The sequence below is a fragment of the Coregonus clupeaformis genome, chromosome 24, assembly GCF_020615455.1.
Source record: "Coregonus clupeaformis isolate EN_2021a chromosome 24, ASM2061545v1, whole genome shotgun sequence".
Taxonomy (NCBI): Eukaryota; Metazoa; Chordata; class Actinopteri; order Salmoniformes; family Salmonidae; genus Coregonus; species Coregonus clupeaformis.
The window spans coordinates 46016238-46037150 of NC_059215.1; the positions used below are offsets into that span (position 1 = coordinate 46016238).

Genomic DNA, 20913 nt, shown 5'->3' on the forward strand with positions numbered 1-20913 from the left:
CCATACACTCCACAGAGCTGGGCTTTACGGAAGAGTGGCCAGAAAAAAGCCATTGCTTAAAGAAGAAAATAAGCAAACCTGTTTGGTGTTCGCCAAAAGGCATGTGGGAGACTCCCCAAACATATGGAAGAAGGTACTCTGGTCAGACGAGACTAAAATTGAGCTTTCTGGCCATCAACGAAAACTCTATGTCTGGCACAAACCTCTCATCACCCTGAGAACACCATCCCCACAGTGAAGCATGGTGGTGGCAGCATCATGCTGTGGGGATGTTTTTCATCGGCAGGGACTGGGAAACTGGTCAGAATCAAAGGAATGATGGATGCCGCTAAATACAGGGAAATTCTTGAGGGAAACCTGTTTCAGTCTTCCAGCAGGACAATGACCCTAAGCATACTGCTAAAGCAACACTTGAGTGGTTTTAGGGGAAACATTTAAATGTCTTGGAATGGCCTATTCAAAGCCCAGACCTCAATCCAATTGAGAATCTGTGGTATGACTTAAAGATTGCTGTACACCAGCGGAACCCATCCAACTTGAAGGAGCTGGAGCAGTTTTGCCTTGAAGAATGGGCAGAAATCCCAGTGGCTAGATGTGCCAAGCTTATAGAGACATACCCAAAGAGACTTGCAGCTGTAATTGCTGCAAAAGGTGGCTCTACAAAGTATTGACTTTGGGGGGGTGAATAGTTATGCACGCTCCAGTTTTCTGTTTTTTTGTCTTATTTCTTGTTTGTTTCACATCTTCAAAGTGGTAGGCATGTTGTGTAAATCAAATGATACAAACCCCCCAAAAATCCATTTTAATTCCAGGTTGTAAGGCAACGAAATAGGAAAAATGCCAAGGAGGGTGAATACTTTCGCAAGCCACTGTAGATTGTATGCACCTGCTGTACCATTCCTACTCAGTGTTGACGTGTGTTTTGGAGCCGTGTGAATCCCTGGGTTGCGTCTTGTGCGCAGCCAACACTCTAATACATTCTTGTGGAACAAACACATTATTTACCCTCAGAGCGATGTTACCCGGCCTGCCGTATTCTCACATATTCCCCCTCCGCCAGGCGCGTGTGTGCTCACCCATGAGGGAGACATCATACTCAATCAGGAACAGGGCTTCCTGGCTACTCTGCATCAGCATAGTCAGGGCGTCAGCGTGCTTCTCTCGGTTTAAGGGCATCCCATCTATGCTCAGCACGCGGTCACCAGCCTTCAGTGTTCCCTCTCTGGTAGAGAGACAGAAAGGGAAAGGGAGGGAGGGGGAGGGGGCATTGAAAGGAGAGAGAGAAAGGAGAGGGAAGAGAGAGAACGTTTATGTAAAGGAGGACAGTGAATATAGCCACTTAGTCCACACAGACACATCAGATGTTCACCATCTTTCAGTTTTCTGTCTCTAGAAAGAAAGGGGAAGGGGGTGTTTTGTCCTCTCTCCGGTAAAAGAGAGATTCTATCTCTGACCTCTCAGGAAATGAACGAACATAAATAATATCAACATATTCTCTCATGGTGTACAGCATACTCACCATGTCACTGCTTGCTATACAAAAGTAATGTTGCCCTCAATATTCTGAGAAATCTTGGAACAGTGCAGTACAGTATTCAGCTAGCTAGTCCCTAGCCTTAGGATAAAGATTGCCCTTTATACTGTGAATGTGGATTTAACATTAATGCATGACTGCATTTCCATAGGTCTGGGAGGCAATGCGTATCACTACATCTTTTGAATAGCATTTGCCATTGAAACAAATGGCAAAGGACCAAACCAGGGTCAGCAAGCTATAAAGATTGCACACAGAGCCTTACACTGATTGAAAACAAGGCACTCAGAGCTTCTTAAAATCGCTTACTCAGTGCCGTTTCTAGGCATAAGAAAGTCAGTCGGGGTCTCAACTTACTGTTAGTTAGGATAGTAGAATACACAATGTGCAATTTTGAAATTTGGTAGTAAATCAGCAGTTTTCCTTTTGGTATGTCAGTCACTGAAAGTCACTCAATTAGCCCATGTCAGTTAACATTTTATAGATTGCATGGCTGAATTACTGACCGGAAGGCAAGGCATGTAGTGGCATTTTTAAAGCTAATTTCCTGCAGTTCTACACATTTTGCCATGACTTATGCCATGTTCATATGATATGAGTGAGAGTGACTAACAAATTCAATGGGGCCCCGACCTCCAGGGGGCCCCATTGAATTTGTTAGTCACTCTCACTCATATCATATGAACATGGCATAAGTAATGGCAAAATATGTAGAACTGCAGGAAATTAGCTTTAAAAATGCAATTTCTTCTCTCAAACCCAAATTAAAAGATGGCGCTGCAGTGGATAACGTCTGATTTATGGGCTCCTGACCATTTTGTGTATACATAATGTCTCCGCCATCATTTCCTATGATCGAAGACGGCTTTTGGACATCAGAACAGCGATTTGGATGAAGAGTTCTACTTCAACGAGTCGGCAGCTCTGGACGTTCTGCTTACTCCGGACCAGGCCCTAATCAATGGGACTTGAAAGTGGAAGCGGTGGTGAAAAAGAGGCAGGCTAGGCGGCCTCCTAACGAGATTATGTTGGCGAACAAATAGACCCCGATTGCTCTCTGCTCTGTTGGTGAATGTGCAGTCACTGGAGAAAAAACCGGATTAACTACATTCGAGACTATCCTATCAACAGGACCTGAAGAACTGTAATATTCTATGCTTCGAGGAGTCTTGGCTGAACAAGGACATGGATAATGTATATCTCGCGGGTTTCTCCATGTATCGTCTAGACCAGAGGGCAGCCTCGGTGAAGACTAAAGGGGGAGGGGTGTGTCTCTTTGTTAACAGCAGCTGGTGTGCGATCTCTAATATATAATGATAAGAACATCATCATGATAAGCTGCAGACCACACTATTTACGAAGATAATTTTCATCTATATTTTTCGTAGCTGTCTATTTACCACCACAAACCGATGCTGGCACTAATACCACACTCAAGGATCTGTATAGGGCTGTAAGCAAACAAGAAAATGCATATCAACAGCCGGCGCTTCTAGTGGCCGGTGATTAATGCAGGGAAACTGAAATCCGTTTCACCAAATTTTACCAGCATGTCACCTGTGCAACAAAACTCTTGATCACCATCACTCCACACACAGAAACGCATACAAGGCTCTCCCTCACCCTCCCTTTGGAAAATCTGACCATAACTCTATCCTCCTGATTCCTGCTTACAAGCAAAAACTCAAACAGGAGGTACCAGTGATGCACTCAATACGGAAGTGGACCGATGAAGTGGATGCTAAGCTACAGGACTGTTTCACTAACACAGACTGGAATATGTTCCGGGAGTCACCGGCTTCATACAGTAAGTGCATCGACAACGTCGTCCCCACAGTGACTGCACGTACATAACCCAACCTGAAGCCATGGATTACAGGCAACATCTGCACTGAGCTAAATGCTAGAGCTGCCTCTTTCAAAGAGCGGGACACTAATCTGGACGCTTATAAGAAATCCTGCTACGACGAGCCATCAAACAGGCAAAGCGTCAATACAGGACTAATATCAAATCCTACTACGCCGGCTCTGATGCTCGTCGGATGTGGCAGGGCTTGCAAACTACTCCGGATTACAAATGGAAACCCAGCCACGAGCTGCCCAGTGACCAGACGAGCTAAATACCTTCTATGCTCACTTTGAGGCAAACAACACTGAACCATGCATGAGAGCACCAGCTGTTCCGGACGACTGTGTGATCTTGCTCTTCATAGCCGATGTGAGTAAGACCTTTAAACATGATTACCAGGATGCGTAATCAGAGCATGCGCTGATCAGCTGCCAAGTGTCTTCACTGACATTTTCAACCTCTCCCTGACCCAGTCTGTAATACCTACATGTTTCAAGAAGACCACCATAGTCCCTGTAACCAAGAACGCCAAGGTAACCTGTCTAAATGTCTATCGCCCCGTAGCACTCACATCTGTAGCCATGAAATGCTTTAAAAGGCTGGTCATGGCTCACATCAACACCATCATCCCAGACCCACTCCAATTCGCATACCGCCCCAACAGATGACGCTATCTCTATTGCACTCAGCACTGTCCTCTCCCACCTGGATAAGAGGAACACCTATGTAAGAATGTTGTTCATTGACTATAGCTCCCTGTTCACCCACAACTGCGTGACCACGCACGACTCCAACACCATCATTAAGTTTGTTGACGACACAATGGTGGTAGGTTTGATCACCAACAACGATAAGACAGCCTATAGGGAGGAGATCAGTAACCTGGCAGTGTGGTGCCAGGACAACAACCTTCCCCTCAACGTCAGCAAGACAAAGGAGCTGATCATGGACTACAGGAAACGGCGGGGCGAGCACGCCCCCATCCAGATCGGTGGGTTTGTAGTGGAGCGGGTCGAGAGCTTCAAGTTCCTCAGTGTCCATATCACTAAGGAATTAACATGGTGAAGAAGGCACGACAATGCCTCTTCCCCCTCAGGAGGCTAAAACGATTTGGCATGGGCCCTCAGATCCTCAAAAAGTTATACAGCTGCACCATTGAGAGCATCTTGACTGGCTGCATCACCGCTTGGTAATGCAACTGCTTGGCATCTGATCACAAGGCGCTACAGAGGGTAATGCGTACGGCCCAGTACATCACTGGGGCCGAACTCCCTGCCATCCAGGACCTCTATATCAGGCAGTATCAGAAGAAGGCCCAAAAAATTGCACCAAGTCTGTAACCAACAGGACCATGAACAGCTTCTACCCCCAAGCCATAAGACTAAGTAGTTAACCAAATAGCTACCCAGACTATCTGCATTGATGCTCCCCTTTGCACTAATTCTTTTGACTCATCACATACACTGCTGCTACTGCTTATTATCTAACCTGTTGCCTAGTCACTTTACCCCTACCTATATGTACATATCTACCTCAATTACCTTGTACCCCTGCACATCGACTCGGTACTGGTACCCAGTGTATATAGCCAAGTTATCGTTACTCATTGGTATTTATTTATTGTGTTATTATGTTTCTATAGTTTTTCTCTCTGCATTGATGTAAGTAAGCATTTCAGTGTTAGTTTACACCTGTTGTTTACGAAGCATTTTACAAATAATATTTTATTTATTTGAAATGTGTAGAATCGCATGAAATGTGTTTTAAAACTGCAAAATGTTCTCTATGCCCCACGGAGAAATGTGTAGAAATGCAGAAAATGGCCTTTAAAACTGCAACATTTTCTCTATGTGTAGAATTGCAGGAAATTATCTTTAAAGCTGCAAATTTTTCTCTGCGCCACCAAGAGGGGAGCCACTAAAATGTTTTGCCCGTGAGGTGGGAGGGGCCCCCAACAAAATCTTGCTTAGGGCCCCCAAAATGCTAGAAACTTCCTTGCGCTTACTCATGTGAAATTACTCATGATGGTAAAAGCACGTGGGCACGCACACACAGTTTCATCTCTGCATGTCTTTACCTGTCAGCTGGCCCCCCGGGCCGTACGTAGGTCACTACCAGAGGACGAGACCTGTGCCAGTCTTCATGGAACCCTCCTAGAACAACAGAACACACATACACACTCCAGCTCTAGTTCAATCTTTCATCCTTTCCCACCCTTTAATATACACACTGTACATTCTAACAGACTTGATGATGCCCACCTCTCATGACGAATCCAAAGCTGTTGCCCTCCTTGTATAGGCACACCTCTATGGTCTTAGCTATGACACCTGAGGGAGTGTTCTGGACTGAAAACAGAGAGGGAGAGAGAGAGTAGTTCAGAGTTTAAACAATGAGAGAAGCAGACCAACACCATCTTGCCAACCAACATCTCAGGACACAAACCCAATCACCATTGCAAAAAGACAGTGACATGGAGGTTTTACCCACCTTTAAAATAATGGAACATTGTAAGATAGTGTTAAATGCAACCCACTCACTGCCAGAGGTACAACCCATTGCTGGGTAGCTGTTTTAGTGGTTGAATCCTTATGTCACGACTGGATCATCCGGTGGAGGCTGGTGAAGGGAGGACGGCTCATGGCTGGAATGGAATCAATTGAAATGTATCGTAGACATCAAACACATTCCACGTTTCATTTCGGCCATTATAATGAGCCCGTCCTCCAATTGAAATTGACACCAGCCTCCAATGGGATCATCAATTGTTTGTTTACTTGTTGGGTCACAGTCCAGAAATAGATGAGCAAGTATGTACCGGAATAATGTCCAATTGTAAGAACACAGAGAGAATTGGAGGCTTTTCAGCCAAGAACAAAAGCAAGATATGTTGACCTGATCTGCAATATCATATACAGTGGGGGAAAAAAGTATTTAGTCAGCCACCAATTGTGCAAGTTCTCCCACTTAAAAAGATGAGAGGCCTGTTATTTTCATCATAGATACACGTCAACTATGACAGACAAAATAAGGGAAAAAAATCCAGAAAATCACATTGTAGGATTTTAAAATGAATTTATTTGCAAATTATGGTGGAAAATAAGTATTTGGTCAATAACAAAAGTTTCTCAATACTTTGTTATATACCCTTTGTTGGCAATGACACAGGTCAAACGTTTTCTGTAAGTCTTCACAAGGTTTTCACACACTGTTGCTGGTATTTTGGCCCATTCCTCCATGCAGATCTCCTCTAGAGCAGTGATGTTTTGGGGCTGTCGCTGGGCAACACGGACTTTCAACTCCCTCCAAAGATTTTCTATGGGGTTGAGATCTGGAGACTGGCTAGGCCACTCCAGGACCTTGAAATGCTTCTTACGAAGCCACTCCTTCGTTGCCCGGCGGTGTGTTTGGGATCATTGTCATGCTGAAAGACCCAGCCACGTTTCATCTTCAATGCCCTTGCTGATGGAAGGAGGTTTTCACTCAAAATCTCATGATACATGGCCCCATTCATTCTTTCCTTTACACGGATCAGTCGTCCTGGTCCCTTTGCAGAAAAACAGCCCCAAAGCATGATGTTTCCACCCCCATGCTTCACAGTAGGTATGGTGTTCTTTGGATGCAACTCAACATTCTTTGTCCTCCAAACACGACAAGTTGAGTTTTTACCAAAAAGTTCTATTTTGATTTCATCTAACCATTTGACATTTTTCCAATCCTCTTCTGGTTCATCCAAATGCACTCTAGCAAACTTCAGACGGGCCTGGACATGTACTGGCTTAAGCAGGGGGACACGTCTGGCACTGCAGGATTTGAGTCCCTGGCGGCGTAGTGTGTTACTGATGGTAGGCTTTGTTACTTTGGTCCCAGCTCTCTGCAGGTCATTCACTAGGTCCCCCCGTGTGGTTCTGGGATTTTTGCTCACCGTTCTTGTGATCATTTTGACCCCACGGGGTGAGATCTTGCGTGGAGCCCCAGATCGAGGGAGATTATCAGTGGTCTTGTATGTCTTCCATTTCCTAATAATTGCTCCCACAGTTGATTTTCTACCTATTGCAGATTCAGTCTTCCCAGCCTGGTGCAGGTCTACAATTTTGTTTCTGGTGTCCTTTGACAGCTCTTTGGTCTTGGCCATAGTGGAGTTTGGAGTGTGACTGTTTGAGGTTGTGGACAGCTGTCTTTTATACTGATAACAAGTTCAAACAGGTGCCATTAATACAGGTAACGAGTGGAGGACAGAGGAGCCTCTTAAAGAAGAAGTTACAGGTCTGTGAGAGCCAGGAATCTTGCTTGTTTGTATGTGACCAAATACTTATTTTCCACCATAATTTGCAAATAAATTCATTAAAAATCCTACAATGTGATTTTCTGGATTTTTTTTCCTCAATTTGTCTGTCATAGTTGACGTGTACCTATGATGAAAATTACAGGCCTCTCTCATCTTTTTAAGTGGGAGAACTTGCACAATTGGTGGCTGACTAAATACTTTTTTCCCCCACTGTATGTCATTTGAAATGCAAAGATATGGACATAACAGAACTACTAACAACAGCCCAGAGGCAGGTCTATACACACTAGAAGTGCTCGAACCAAAGGGAGGTAGTTCGAACTCCACTTCCAGCACCACACGCTCCCCTATGTTCTTCAGCAGGCTGATGATCTCATCGTGGCGGAGCTTGGACAGGTTGATGCCGTTCACTGACTTGATGTGGTCTCCCACATTCAGCTGGTCACTCCTGTGCAAGATAAGATAAGAGGCACTCAGATCGATTTACAATTGAAAATGTTGGTTGATGTGTAGGGAAAGGCGTTTTTCCTGACCATGTCACTTAGCCAAGAATAACTCTGGCTTGGGTCACTTGCTTAGGAAAAATTCCTAACTCCACTAATGATACTCTCAAAACAACATCCCATCTCCTGATTCATGGCTTGAGAACATTGTCGTGTATTTTCATCTCTGCCCTGTCATGAACACTGTTTGGCATCTTTGTAGCAGATTGTCTAATTGTAACACAAGCTGTGTGTACAGTGCATTTGGAAAGTATTCAGACCCCTTGACTTTTTCCACACGTTACAGCCTTATTCTAAAAATTATTACATCGTTTTTTCCCCTCATAAATCTACACACAATACCCCACAATGACAAAGCAAAAATAGGTTTTTATAACGTAGAATTTGTACATTAGCAAAAAAATTCTAAAAACTGTTTTTGCTTTGTCATTATGGGGTATTGTGTGTAGATTTATGAGGGGGAAAAAACGATGTAATTCATTTTAGAATAAGGCTGTAACGTAACAAAATGTGGAAAAGGTCAAGGGGTCTGAATACTTTCCAAATGCACTGTATTAATGTAAATCTATGCTATGGCGATTGACGATAAGAAAAGGTGCTAAGAAGTAGACAGACATGGTGCGTCTCATGTGACATTGTGAGTCAACATTTAGATGCTAATTAAATAGATGTACTGCTCTGCTACACCTCTGGGCTACTGCCAATCGCTACAGTGACGCAGGACACACATATCAGCATCAGCCTACCAAACACGGTCATACGCTCTCATCTCAACATAGATATACACTGAGGGTAAAAAACATTAGGAACCTTCCTAATATTGAGTCGGGGAATGGACTCTACAAGGTGTCGAAAGCGTTTCACAGGGATGCTGTCCTATGTTGACTCCAATGCTTCCTACAGTTGTGTCAAGTTGGCTGGATGTCCTTTGGGTGGTGGACCATTCTTGATACACACGGGAAACTGATGAGCGTGAAAAACCCAGCAGTGTTGCCGTTCTTGATACAGTACACTCAAACCGGTGTGCCTGGCACCTACTACCATACCCTGTTCAACGGCACTTAAATATTTTGTCTTGCCCATTCAACCTCTGAATGGCACACATACACAATCCATGTCTCAATTGTCTCAAGGCTTGAAAATCCTTCTTTAACCTGTCTCCTCCCCTTCATCTACACTGATTGAAGTGGATTTAACAAGTGACATCAATAAGGGATCATAGCTTTCACCTGGATTCACCTGGTCAGTTTATGTCATGGAAAGAGCATACACTCAGGGTATACTGTTTACGAGACCAACCGACCAGCAAACAGGCCAGTGGTGTAATGGTTACAATGGTAGTGAGATAAGCTGGTAAGCAATATCATGATTGTCATGTCTAGTCGTTTGATCACATTCTACACTGAGACACTTCCGTGGTGACAGAAAGAATGTTATATTCCAAGTGTGTGTGTCATTAGAGGCACATGATGCTTAGTCACTGAAGCGTGAGTGCTTTCCATTGCGTTTTGCTCTCGTGGCTGAACAAATGAAATTAATTGGATGTTAATTAGGCAATCTGTAATGAAATTACATCGCTCCACACTCCAAAATAGAAACATTACATCCTTATGAATACCAAGAGAATTGGGAGGCAATTAAATAAAGCAGGTCGTCGCTTAAAATCTTCTCTACATGAACTTAATGTACAAATGAATTCGCTGTAGTTTCATTTCATTTAGTTGGTGTGATTCGTGAGTCGGTGGGAACATCCATATTTATCTTGTTTATTAACATAGGATACTCTCTCATACACTGTGTCCTGGTGTAATATCACTTCCAGGCTCAACATCACCCAGTAAAGAGCTGATCTACTGCAGCGTCTATAATACCTAGGTTAGGGCGAGATGGTGTATTACAGACGACATGTGGGTAACACAGGCAGACAGCTCACTGCAGTTGCCAGGTTACAGATGTGTCATCCTAGTCGAGATCTCACCTGGCAGCTAGCCCACCTGGCCGCAGGTTTGACACTCTGGGCTTGCCGTCCTTATCGGACCCCCCGGAGATGGTGAGGCCCAGGCTGCTGCCCTCCCTTTTTATCAGGTCCACCGTGGTCACACCCCGGTAGTCCTCTACAGACACACAGAAACAGACAGGAGGAACAGTGGATGGACTGAGTCACAGAGTCAGCATCCATCTGGGACACTGAGCCTGTTTCTCTGAGCTGCTACAAACACGGCTTGATTATCTCTGCCTCTATCATGCTGCTCTCTCTCTCATTCTGACTCGCTCTCTTTCGCATCTTTCCACCTCTGTCTCTTTCCCTCTCTCTCGCTCCTCTTTGATGATTGATGTCATGGATGGGGTCAGCTCCATATTAACTCAGTACATTCAACATAATGGGAATTCAGTGGATGAATTGAAAATGTAAATCTTGACAGAAAAGGGCAATTTTCCAGATTGATAAATTATATATTTATTCATTTCCTGGACAGAACTGAGTTCAAATTGGGGTTGACCCTAACTGACGGATAGCTAGCCGTAGTGTCTTCAGACGTTGTAGGTTACACTACATGAAGAAAAGTATGTAGACACCTGCTCGTCGAACATCTCATTCCAAAATCTTGGCCATTAATATGGAGTTGGTCCCCCCTTTGCTGCTATAACAGCCTCCACTCTTCTGCGAAGGCTTTCCACTAGATGTTGGGACATTGCTGCATGGGCTTGCTTCCATTCAGCCACAAGAGCATTAGTGAGGTCGGGCGCTGATGTTGGGCGATTCGGCCTGGCTCGCAGTCGGCGTTCCAATTCATCCCAAAGGTGTTCAATGGGGTTGAGGTCAAGGCTCTGTGCAGGCCAGTCAAGTTTTTCCACACAGATCTCGACAAACCATTTCTGTATGGACCTCGCTTTGTGCACGTATGCTGTAGCGTTAAGATTTCCCTTCACTGGAACTAAGGGGCCTAGCCCGAACCATGAAAAACAGCCCCAGACTATTATTCCTCCTCCACCAAACTTTACAGTTGGCACCATGCATTGGGGCAGGTAGCGTTCTGCTGGCATCCGCCAAACCCAGATTTGTCCATCGGACTGCCAGATGGTGAAGCGTGATTCATCACTCCAGAGAACGCGTTTCCACTGTTCCAGAGTCCAATGGCAGCGAGCTTTACACCACTCCAGCCGACGCTTGGCATTGCGCATGGTGATCTTAGGCTTGTGTGCGGCTGCTCGGCCATGGAAACCCATTTCATGAAGCTCCCGATTAACAGTTCTTGTGCTGACACTGCTACTGCCAATGTTTGTCTATGGAGATTGCATGGCGGTGTGCTCGATTGTATACACCTATCAGCAACGGGTGTGGCTGAAATGGGCGAATCCACTAATTTGAAGGGGTGTCCACATACTTTTGTATATATAGTGTATGTGATTGGTTCCATTCTGTCTGGCTGCGGACACATTGTGCTGTGCTGTTAAATGCTACATGAAGTCTACGTAGGGAGAGGACTCCTTTAGTCTCCAATGACAGGTATGCTACATAGGCATTTTCTCCACCTTATCTAAGCACTACAGTACCACATCTATCAACCAACGCAGCGCAGACGTGATGGAACATGTGCAATCAAACAATCCCAGTGAAAAGCATGACTCTTGTGGATATCTTTCCATCTTGGAGAAAGGCTGAAGATATTGGACATGGTACCACAGAGAAGATGCCGTAGAATGTAGAATGACTGAAAGTCACAGTAAGGTGTAATCACACTGTACCTGCAATACTGCGTCTCCTGGAGGTAAGGGAATGGTCGGTCCCTCCAGAGTCCTTGCTGCCCTTAGAGTAGGGCCCGTCATCTGGAATAATGAAAGGGACATTTGGTGAATAATCTGGATGTTTGGAGAACTACTACAGTATGTGAGGAACGTGTGCATGCTGTTCCTGAGAGGAGAGGGAGAAGGGGAAATCTGACACCATCACATCCCCTGTCCACACTCTGACAGCTGCCTGGGCCTCGTTTAACCCTTTGATCCCCATTAGAGGGAGAGTGGACCTTAGAGAGAGGTACAACAGGAAGGAACTCCTCCAACAGGCACTTAGCTAACTAACTCAAAGAACACTGGCGGGTCAATCTCAGTGACCCGGAAGGTCACGCTGCTGTTTCCACGGTAACAGCAGGAGGGGTAAAGGGATCAAGACAGCTAGTTTTAGTGTGAGTAGTACGAAACAGTCCGAATAGGCGCTGATCTGAAGATAATGTTGCCTTGTTCACCCTAACAGTTAAGATTTAGATTTGGAGCTGATCGTGCGATCTGTGTCCACAGGCTTCTTCTACCCTCAGTGAAACACGATGTCTGCACCAAGATGGTGCCTACAGTATACGTTAGAGCTGGGAAATGCTTTTGAGGGAACATGCTGTGGTTAAAGGACTATTCAGGCATGTGGAGAATACAACCATTTTCAGTCAATTACAACAGCCGCTACAGAAGAAACCAGGAAATGTTCTCTGTTCCTCTGGGATCCTCTTTATACAGTGGGAGCCATTTCTGACACAGCACGGGGCCCGGGGCCCAGATTAGCAGTGACCCTGCCCTGCCTGACCATTTGAATCTGGACACAGCATGGGCATGTCAGCATTTGTGATGAGAAATCTGACGCTGCACTTCCTTAATCCTGTCCACCGAGGATTAACTTTTCAACCAAGTGATTTAAACATCATATTACATACACACTTAAGGAAAAGCTAAACCAAAGACATGTTTAGACCTTGTTTGATGTGAGGAGAGCTAGGGCCTATGAGAGGTCCATATATTTCAGCTGCTGCACTGACAGGTGGATTTCATACACTATATGCTAAAGAAATTCAACAAAAGCACTATTCTTACTATTGATTAAACGCAGCTCAGCTTTTCCACTCACTTGCTGAGCTATACAGTACAATGTTACATGTAACACTATTGGTGATGAAAAACAAAATGCTAATTTAGCCTAGTGATTTCATTAGCTTTAGGCAGGATTGTCATGATGACGTGTGTAGGTGATATTGCGGTTCTGCACTCAATTAACCCTTCATCCACTTTAGTATCGCAACTAATCATCCCTCATGCATAATATCACATAACCCATAACTAAATTCACATAATCAATATTCAAATGGAGCCAGCCTTTGGTCAATTTTCATTCTTGTCATGCACAGGACTAATTTGCCCAAAGACAAAATAACATGGGGTGTATCTCAATAGTGTAAAATAGCTTAGTCACCTTTTCTTTCTGCTGCACAGATGTAAAGTAACTGTTGAAAACAGTTAGCTGGTACTGGTACTGTAGGTATCAATCATTGTCTTTCACCTTTCCTACATTTTCAGATCAGTGCATTTGAAGGAAAGAGACAAGGAGAAGGGATGTCTCCATATCATAAAATCATGGAGGTTGATTAGCCACATCTTAACTGTGGAAATGCAGAAATAATATAGAAATCAAACATAATGAGAGTTGACAAAAACGAAAATGTAAAGCATGCAGGAATATGTATACTATGATAATGTACAACCTTTTATTCACTTCCTTGCACAAATATGCTGTTCAACAGCCTTAGGGCATAAGTGCACGACATACACGCACGCACATACACACAGTGTGAAACATCAAAGACACACTGGGACAGGCAGCAGCGTGCGCGGTCCCATAGCTTCATGAGGACCCTGACAGTCCAAGCAGCCATTATTGCGGTCAAAAGGCAACGTTTGCTCTGGGTTACAAAGACCCCATACGCTCCACGTGACTGAACGCCACTATACCATACATTCAGCCTCTCCAGCACCCATCCATCCTGCACCAGTTAAGAAACACCATTAGTGATCCTGACGGGCCAATCATAGGCCAAATACATTACTTCTTTAATTGGCTTAATCAATTCAGCAGCCAAAACAAAAAGGCCCCCCTGACCTGAACAACAACAACTGGTTATGGCAGGGCACGAACCTCCTGGTAGGAGCATGTTGTCTTGGCAGAGGGAATAATCATCTACTGTGGTCGCTCAAGGATGAAGTGCAGAACTGCAAAAACCATACACTGGAGATCTGTAAACAGGACAGTACTTACAACATTACTTAAAGTGGTGTGCAAAGTAATGTGCCAGAAAACTATAGTCACCCCCATTAAATTCTGGCGAGTCAATTAACGGTGCCCTAATCTAATTCAGGGCACCGTATGCTATCCCCCTTAGAACCAATCAGAATGTAGGTTAAATGTGGGGGCCTCTCTGACAATAGCTATGAAATCACAATGCTATTTTAAGAGGTAAAACATTATATATAAACTGGGCTCCACTAAACCCAGTTTGCGTTGCCATATCTGCTCCAATTTCAGACTGCAGCCTTGTATTCAGTACTGTCTGGCCCTAATTAAATGGCATTAGGTCTACTGTCTGTGCCTTATTAGTGAATTAATAGATATACTGTGAGTAAAATGGTGCTTGACAAAGCTGTCTTTCAAAAAGTGTCATTCAACGAATCTGAATTAATCTGAATGTGTACAAATGTAGGGGAAAAGCGTAACAGTGGGATGTGCTTTACCACCATGCTGAAGCCATTGAACCACAGGAACTAAATACTGTTACAGGTGCTATTGACAGTCCTAAACCCCTTCCTACTACAATACTAGGGTGTAGCACTACAAACCATATGACATACAGTGCACACTAGATAGCCTATGACGGCTGTGATATTCATTAATTCATCATCACAGTCATTGAGTGTCAGGCAGACTTACCGATGCTGCTGTTCTTTGCCTCTCTCCTCAGACCACACAGCATGGCTGCAGTCCTGTCAAAACATCCGACCTGAGAGGAAAGTAGCCGTTCTGTTGTAGTGGCTAGCAGACCCAGCGAGGTGCCCCTGGGAATACGGTGTCTGTCCTCAGTGACCCAGTCTCACACGCTAACAACAAGCAGGACAAAAAGCAACTTTCTTCATATCTCTGTTCTCCTTGAAGCATATCTTGACTTCACTTATTGCAGATTTCATGAAAATTCCTGATCCATAGATGTCTATTTCTTTGTCCTTTAAATGTTTGAACGTCCTATTCCATAGGATTAATCATACCCCTCGTCCACGCTCACAAACCAGCTCTCACACACAGCAACCATCACACACACAGCCTCAGTGAGTGTGTGGGAGAAGGTCTCTCTCTCCCTCCCTCTCTCTGCCAGAGGAGTGTGATGAAGCAGTCAAACACCCTCCCCACACACAACACGGTCACACCCCCTGCACACACGACACACACACACTTTCTTTCTCTCACACGCGCACACTCGATGCACACACACTCCCTACAGGCAAGCACACAATTAACGCTACCCCCACATCCATTGTCACTTTGAGCTCATACAAGAGCAGCCATAAGCAGTTACACATTTTCCACACTAGTCGACACATAAGCAGTGGCCATCTTACTGTGCCCAACTTAGTTATCCTACCCACACACACACTGGCTAACTAATGCCTGCAGCTTTTCCCCTCATATACCTTAACTTCCACCTCCCATTCCAAAGGCTTATCACAATGACTATTATCTGCTTATACAAGGGCATCCCCAGTGGTGGAAAAAGTACTAAATTGTCATACTTGATTAAAAGTAAAGATACCTTAATTGAAAATTACGCAAGTAAAAGTAACCCAGTAAAATACTACTTGAGTAAAAGTCTAAAGGTATCTGGTTTTAAATGTACTTAAGCACAGCGGTGGAAAAAGTACTAAATTGTCATATTTGAATAAAAGTAAATGCTATACATCAAATTCCTTATATTAAGCAAACAATTTCCTTTTTTGTTCATTTTTTCCCCTGGAGAGACACAGGAACACTCCAACAATCAGACAATTTACAAACACAGTATGTGTGTTTTGTGAGTCCGCAAGATCAGAGGCAGTAGGGATGACAACACGTTATATTGATAGGTGCATGAATTGGACCATAATTCTGTCATGCCTGAGTATTCGAAATCTAACAAGTACTTTTTGGTGTCAGGGAAAATGTACGGGAGTATAAAGTCCATATTTTCTTTAGGAAGGTAGTGAGGTAAAAGTAAAGTTGTCAAAAATATTAATAGTAAAGTACAGATACCCAAAAGAATGACTTAAGTAGTACTTTAAAGTATTTTACTTAAGTACTTTACACCACTGAGCATCCCTACCAATAAATGTACATGCATGCCGCTATAAAGCCAAAATATACTTATTTGCTCTGAACTTCTGACCAGAGAATTCTGTCCTTTATATGAGACAATGGCTGCAATGGATATAAATCAAACCAACGATATGATTTCTCGCTTTCAATCTGTGGAGTGTTGAACATCTGCTGTTTCTTTCTCTGGGTGAGAGGGCTCTTTCCCCAACTGCCACCGCCTGTCTTCTACCCAGACACACACATACAGAGGAGTTAACGCGGCCGCTGACTGACTGAGAGACACACCTGTCTGTCCATTTGTCACACTCACATACTCCCCCCTCCCTCCATTCTTTCCCCCTATAAGGCATGAAAATCTGTCATAGTCAGGTCTGAGAGTAGGGAAATGGCGTCAAAGGACACACAAAAGCACTAAACAAGATCTTAGAAAACAGACAAAAATATGAACTAGAGTCCACACAACAGCTTCAAAGTCCACACAGATGTGAGGATGAGCTCAAGTACAACTTGACAAGCTAGTCAATTATTTATGTGCAGTACAAATACATTCTTGATCCCAAGAATGCATAGATTTATTGAGTCTGATGCATTTCCTTGACCAGAGACACATCAAACAATTACAAACAAACAAAGTGTTCTCTCCACTGTAGAAGTAGTTCTCGCCATTGTAGCATGTCTCCTCATTAGTCGGCTCTTTCCAGTGGACCAAATACTCTTTGGCATAGATAATTTCCTCAGAGAGTTTCGTCCTTAATACCCCATTTACTCTGGTGTTTCAGAGTGAAACAAATTAATTTCTTACAGAATAAAGAGTAACAGGAGACGCAGAGCTGTTTGTTGGTCTTATAAAAACCCAGGGAAACAGAACACACTACGCAACACAATTAGGGTAATTATGTATAGTAGTAGAAGCACACCCACTCAGTGTAGTTCTGTGAAGTAGAATAAATGCTGTGTTTAGACCAGAGAATCAATTACACATAGCTTTTATCCAAAGCGACTTACAGTCATCCGTGAATACATTTTTACGTATGGGTGGTCCCGGGGATCGAACCCACTACCCTGGCGTTACAAGCGCCATGCTCTACCAATTGAGCTAGAAAGCAATATGCAATCGATTCTAGATTCAACAGATCCTTGGCTGTTTAAATGTGTATAAAACAGTGCTACTGCCTTACACTACCAATTAGTAATATATTACAATGCTCATTTAGAACTAAGTTAAATAAGATATTACATTTTCACTTACCTCTAAAATAATAAGCTCTCACATACATTGAAAGTACAGTAAACGCTATACTATGAGCTATTCTCCAGCCAAAGGTAGCTGGGTACATTTTCTAACATGCAACTGATCACATTGCCATCTTATGGCTATAAGCTCTAGTTACTAATACATCTACCAAATGAATGCAGTAGGGATGACAGACACTTGAGTCAACACACCGATCACGGACTTACTTAGGCTACAAGACAGACCCAGATGTGGTGAACATGACTCAGTCATAATTCAGAGATATGATCACACAATCATAGTACAATGTTCACCTGCAAGGTAGCTCAAACATCAACCAAAGGTAAAATATGGCTCCATTAAATGACTCATCCCACGTTTAAGCTAAGTTATCCTATTGATTTTGACAAAACAAAATAGACATGAGAAGATAAATTCTAGGTATAGTCCTAGGTACTGTTTCTTGTTATTTTAAATTGTCTATGACAAACACGGGAAAACTAATAAATAATTGTTCACTGAAAAAAATAAAAAAATAAAAAATGCAAATCCCTTATTTAAAAAAAAGCAACTGATAGGTTATTATTCTGTTATTGCCACCTGGATCATATTGGAGGCACTTCAGCTCTCACACTTGGCCCATTGTACATTTGAAAAGGATCATCTCTTTCATTATTGCATATACTGGTATACCTTAGGCTTATACAATCCTTCCAAAACATCCCATGGGATATACCTTGACTAATGTACAATAGCAACCTGTGTGCCAGGCTGATACAACTGCTGCACCCTCTCAGGAGACTGTATCTCAGGCTGGAGCATGTAGCTGCAGATACCAACAGCAGTATAAAAACCCCAATTAACTACGGTCAGTTTGGCTTTTATAAAGAAAAATAAACAATGTGTGCTCTGCCATCACCAGTATTCATAAACATTGTTGCGTAAACATTACCTTTGGTCCTCCCTCTGATGACCCCGAGCCGACACCGGAGTGAAAAGGAGAACATCCTCCTCTTTCCTCCTCGCGCTCCTCCTTTCCTCATGGACTCTGTCTGAGAGGCCAGGGTGATAAGCTTTGGGTTGGCCATGCGTCCCTTTCCATATATCACTCTGCCTGACATATTCATTCTCTAGCCACTTAAAGTAAAAACACTATTCTCGCATTCTCCTTTCGATCGCTCTCTGTTTACCTCACACTGTTTCTTCTAGCTCTGTCCTGCTGTCTCTTCACAATCCCCACCCTAACTGGAGGAGTTCCAACATTCTCAGGTGTGTCTGAATAAGCCTACAAATGGACACTGATGGAGAACAGGAAAAAAACAGATCCTAGGAAATATCAAATATACAGTGAATATGCATATTCATAAACCTATGCATATTTATAAACCCATCAGTGTCCGTCTCTCTCGTAACACACACACAAAATGTGAAATTAAAACTACACGCAAACAAAAACATGACACCATCCATTGCTATTCATTTCAGGTAGGATAACGTAAATATAATGCATGTTATATTGTTTGTTTTGCATCACTGGCAGAGAGTATTTTACATGAACAGATGGATGGGAGGTAAAGGCTGCAGAGATGGCAAAGCCTGCCAGAAGGCAATGGAAACTTTCACCCCAGGTGGCTGGCGGTAGACACTGGCTGTTTATTCATGCCCAAACATAGCATTTCAGAATTGCAGCGTGAATGTGCATGATTGACGAGGGCATCTAAACATGTTATTTTCTGTAAATTCCAACAAAATACTGTATGCGGTTGTCTGCATTAAATTACTTTCATTTATGAGGCCCAACATACAATTGTCATAAGCAGACAAGAAATGAAAGTAATTTGTGTAGAAGAAAGCAAACTGCTTTGGTTTCATCTAATACATTCTGCATAATCCTCAAAACAAAGTAGTGTCTTAAATTACAATATATTTGCAAATGAATCAAGATGAATTTTGATTTGAAAGCATCTGGTTTTGGTCTCTTCAGATGAGCTTTAAACTCATGATGATCGAGTAGTTGTTTAATTTCCCAGACATATCTTTTTTTATGAAGTTCCTTCAAGATCTTCAAAGATCCTAAAGGGGATTCAACCACTCCGAGCCTCATAATAAATCCCTGTTGGGAGCATATCAGTTGGAAGTTGAAGACATCTTTCATACAAGTTTCCATTGCTTTCCTATCTAGATCCTATGTGGTCAGAACGGGGCTAAGGCGCAGCATGGATCACTACAGGGTGTTGGCAAGGATAATAACATAATATGCCATTTAGCAGACGCTTTTATCCAAAGCGACTTACAGTCATGTGTGCATACATTTTTACGTATGGGTGGTCCTGGGGATCGAACCCACTACCCAGGCGTTACAAGCGCCATGCTCTACCAGCTGAGCTACAGAGGACCACCGGATGACAGCACATCCAGCTGAAGTGCCACAAGGCTGTTAGCACGACAATCACACTGATGCACTTGGGACAAGTATGGTGCTATCCCAAGTCACGACAGGCCTGATGGAAACAGCACATTCGTCGTAAACTTTCCAAATGTCAACAAAACACAATAGACAAGGTGGAATCTTTGTCTGTAAAATGAACTATGCGAGAAATGTCAGTGGAAAAGCTTTTATAGGCAAATATTGATATAACAACCATCACATAAGTAAAACTTGGGAGTCACACGATGACATGTAGTCCCCCCGACTACAACTTGGGAAAGCATGCAGTTTATTAGGCTACAGATGAAAAAAGTTATGAACATCATCGGTTTGGTGAAAGTGCAAGGTGATGAGCTTAATGCTCCTTCCCAATATGCTTGGCTGCCGTTTGACAAATTAAAATAATCTTGCTCTTTTGTCAATAATGTCATAACGTAGGCTATACCCGCAGTTTCTGCGAGCTGTTCTCTAGAGTGCACGTGCCAAGAGAAGAGATGGCACATTCTCTATATAACGCAACATTTCTGACAAAACCATCAGTTGAAAATGCAATGGAAACCCATTTAACTAGTATTTGTTTTATTCGGTACATGGGAATTCAACCTCAAAAGTTATTTATGTGCACTACGACATCACGCAGACTTTTATCCGCAACAAGTAAATTTGATGGAAACGCAACCAGCATAAATATTGTAGAATATCACATTAAAATCTGTCACAAATTGGATGGAAACCTAGCTAGTGATATTGAAATATTCTAAATAACAAAATGTGGTCTTCATTTTCAGATGCAACCCTGTCTGATCTATAGGACTGTCTAACAGGTAGGAAGGAGTATGTTGGATTTTGTATGAAAAAAAGTTACTTCTTGAACAAAAACTTTGAGCTAACCCACAGATGTCTTTCATAACCCTTCTCACAA

General features: G+C 43.2%; 1 protein-coding gene across 6 annotated transcripts in view; it reads right to left on the bottom strand.

Annotated features, from left to right (window-relative positions):
- The window catches only part of LOC121538605 (glutamate receptor-interacting protein 2), a 47547-nt gene extending 28805 nt beyond the window's left edge, over positions 1-18742 (bottom strand). For 4 of the 6 annotated variants that reach the window (XM_041846773.1, XM_041846771.1, XM_041846776.1 and 1 more), the window contains exons 1-7: positions 18516-18742; positions 11922-12002; positions 10153-10288; positions 7959-8119; positions 5645-5731; positions 5461-5536; positions 1077-1222 (exon numbers count right to left, since the gene is read on the bottom strand). In XM_041846773.1, coding sequence (XP_041702707.1) covers positions 1077-1222; positions 5461-5536; positions 5645-5731; positions 7959-8119; positions 10153-10288; positions 11922-12002; positions 18516-18690 — 862 coding nt within the window. In that variant the 5' untranslated portion in view covers positions 18691-18742. Of the gene's footprint in view, positions 1-1076; positions 1223-5460; positions 5537-5644; positions 5732-7958; positions 8120-10152; positions 10289-11921; positions 12003-14916; positions 15359-18515 lie in introns of those variants that run through there. The other 2 variants (XM_041846772.1, XM_041846774.2) reach the window with 2 other exon arrangements.
- Positions 18743-20913: the final 2171 nt, after the last annotated feature.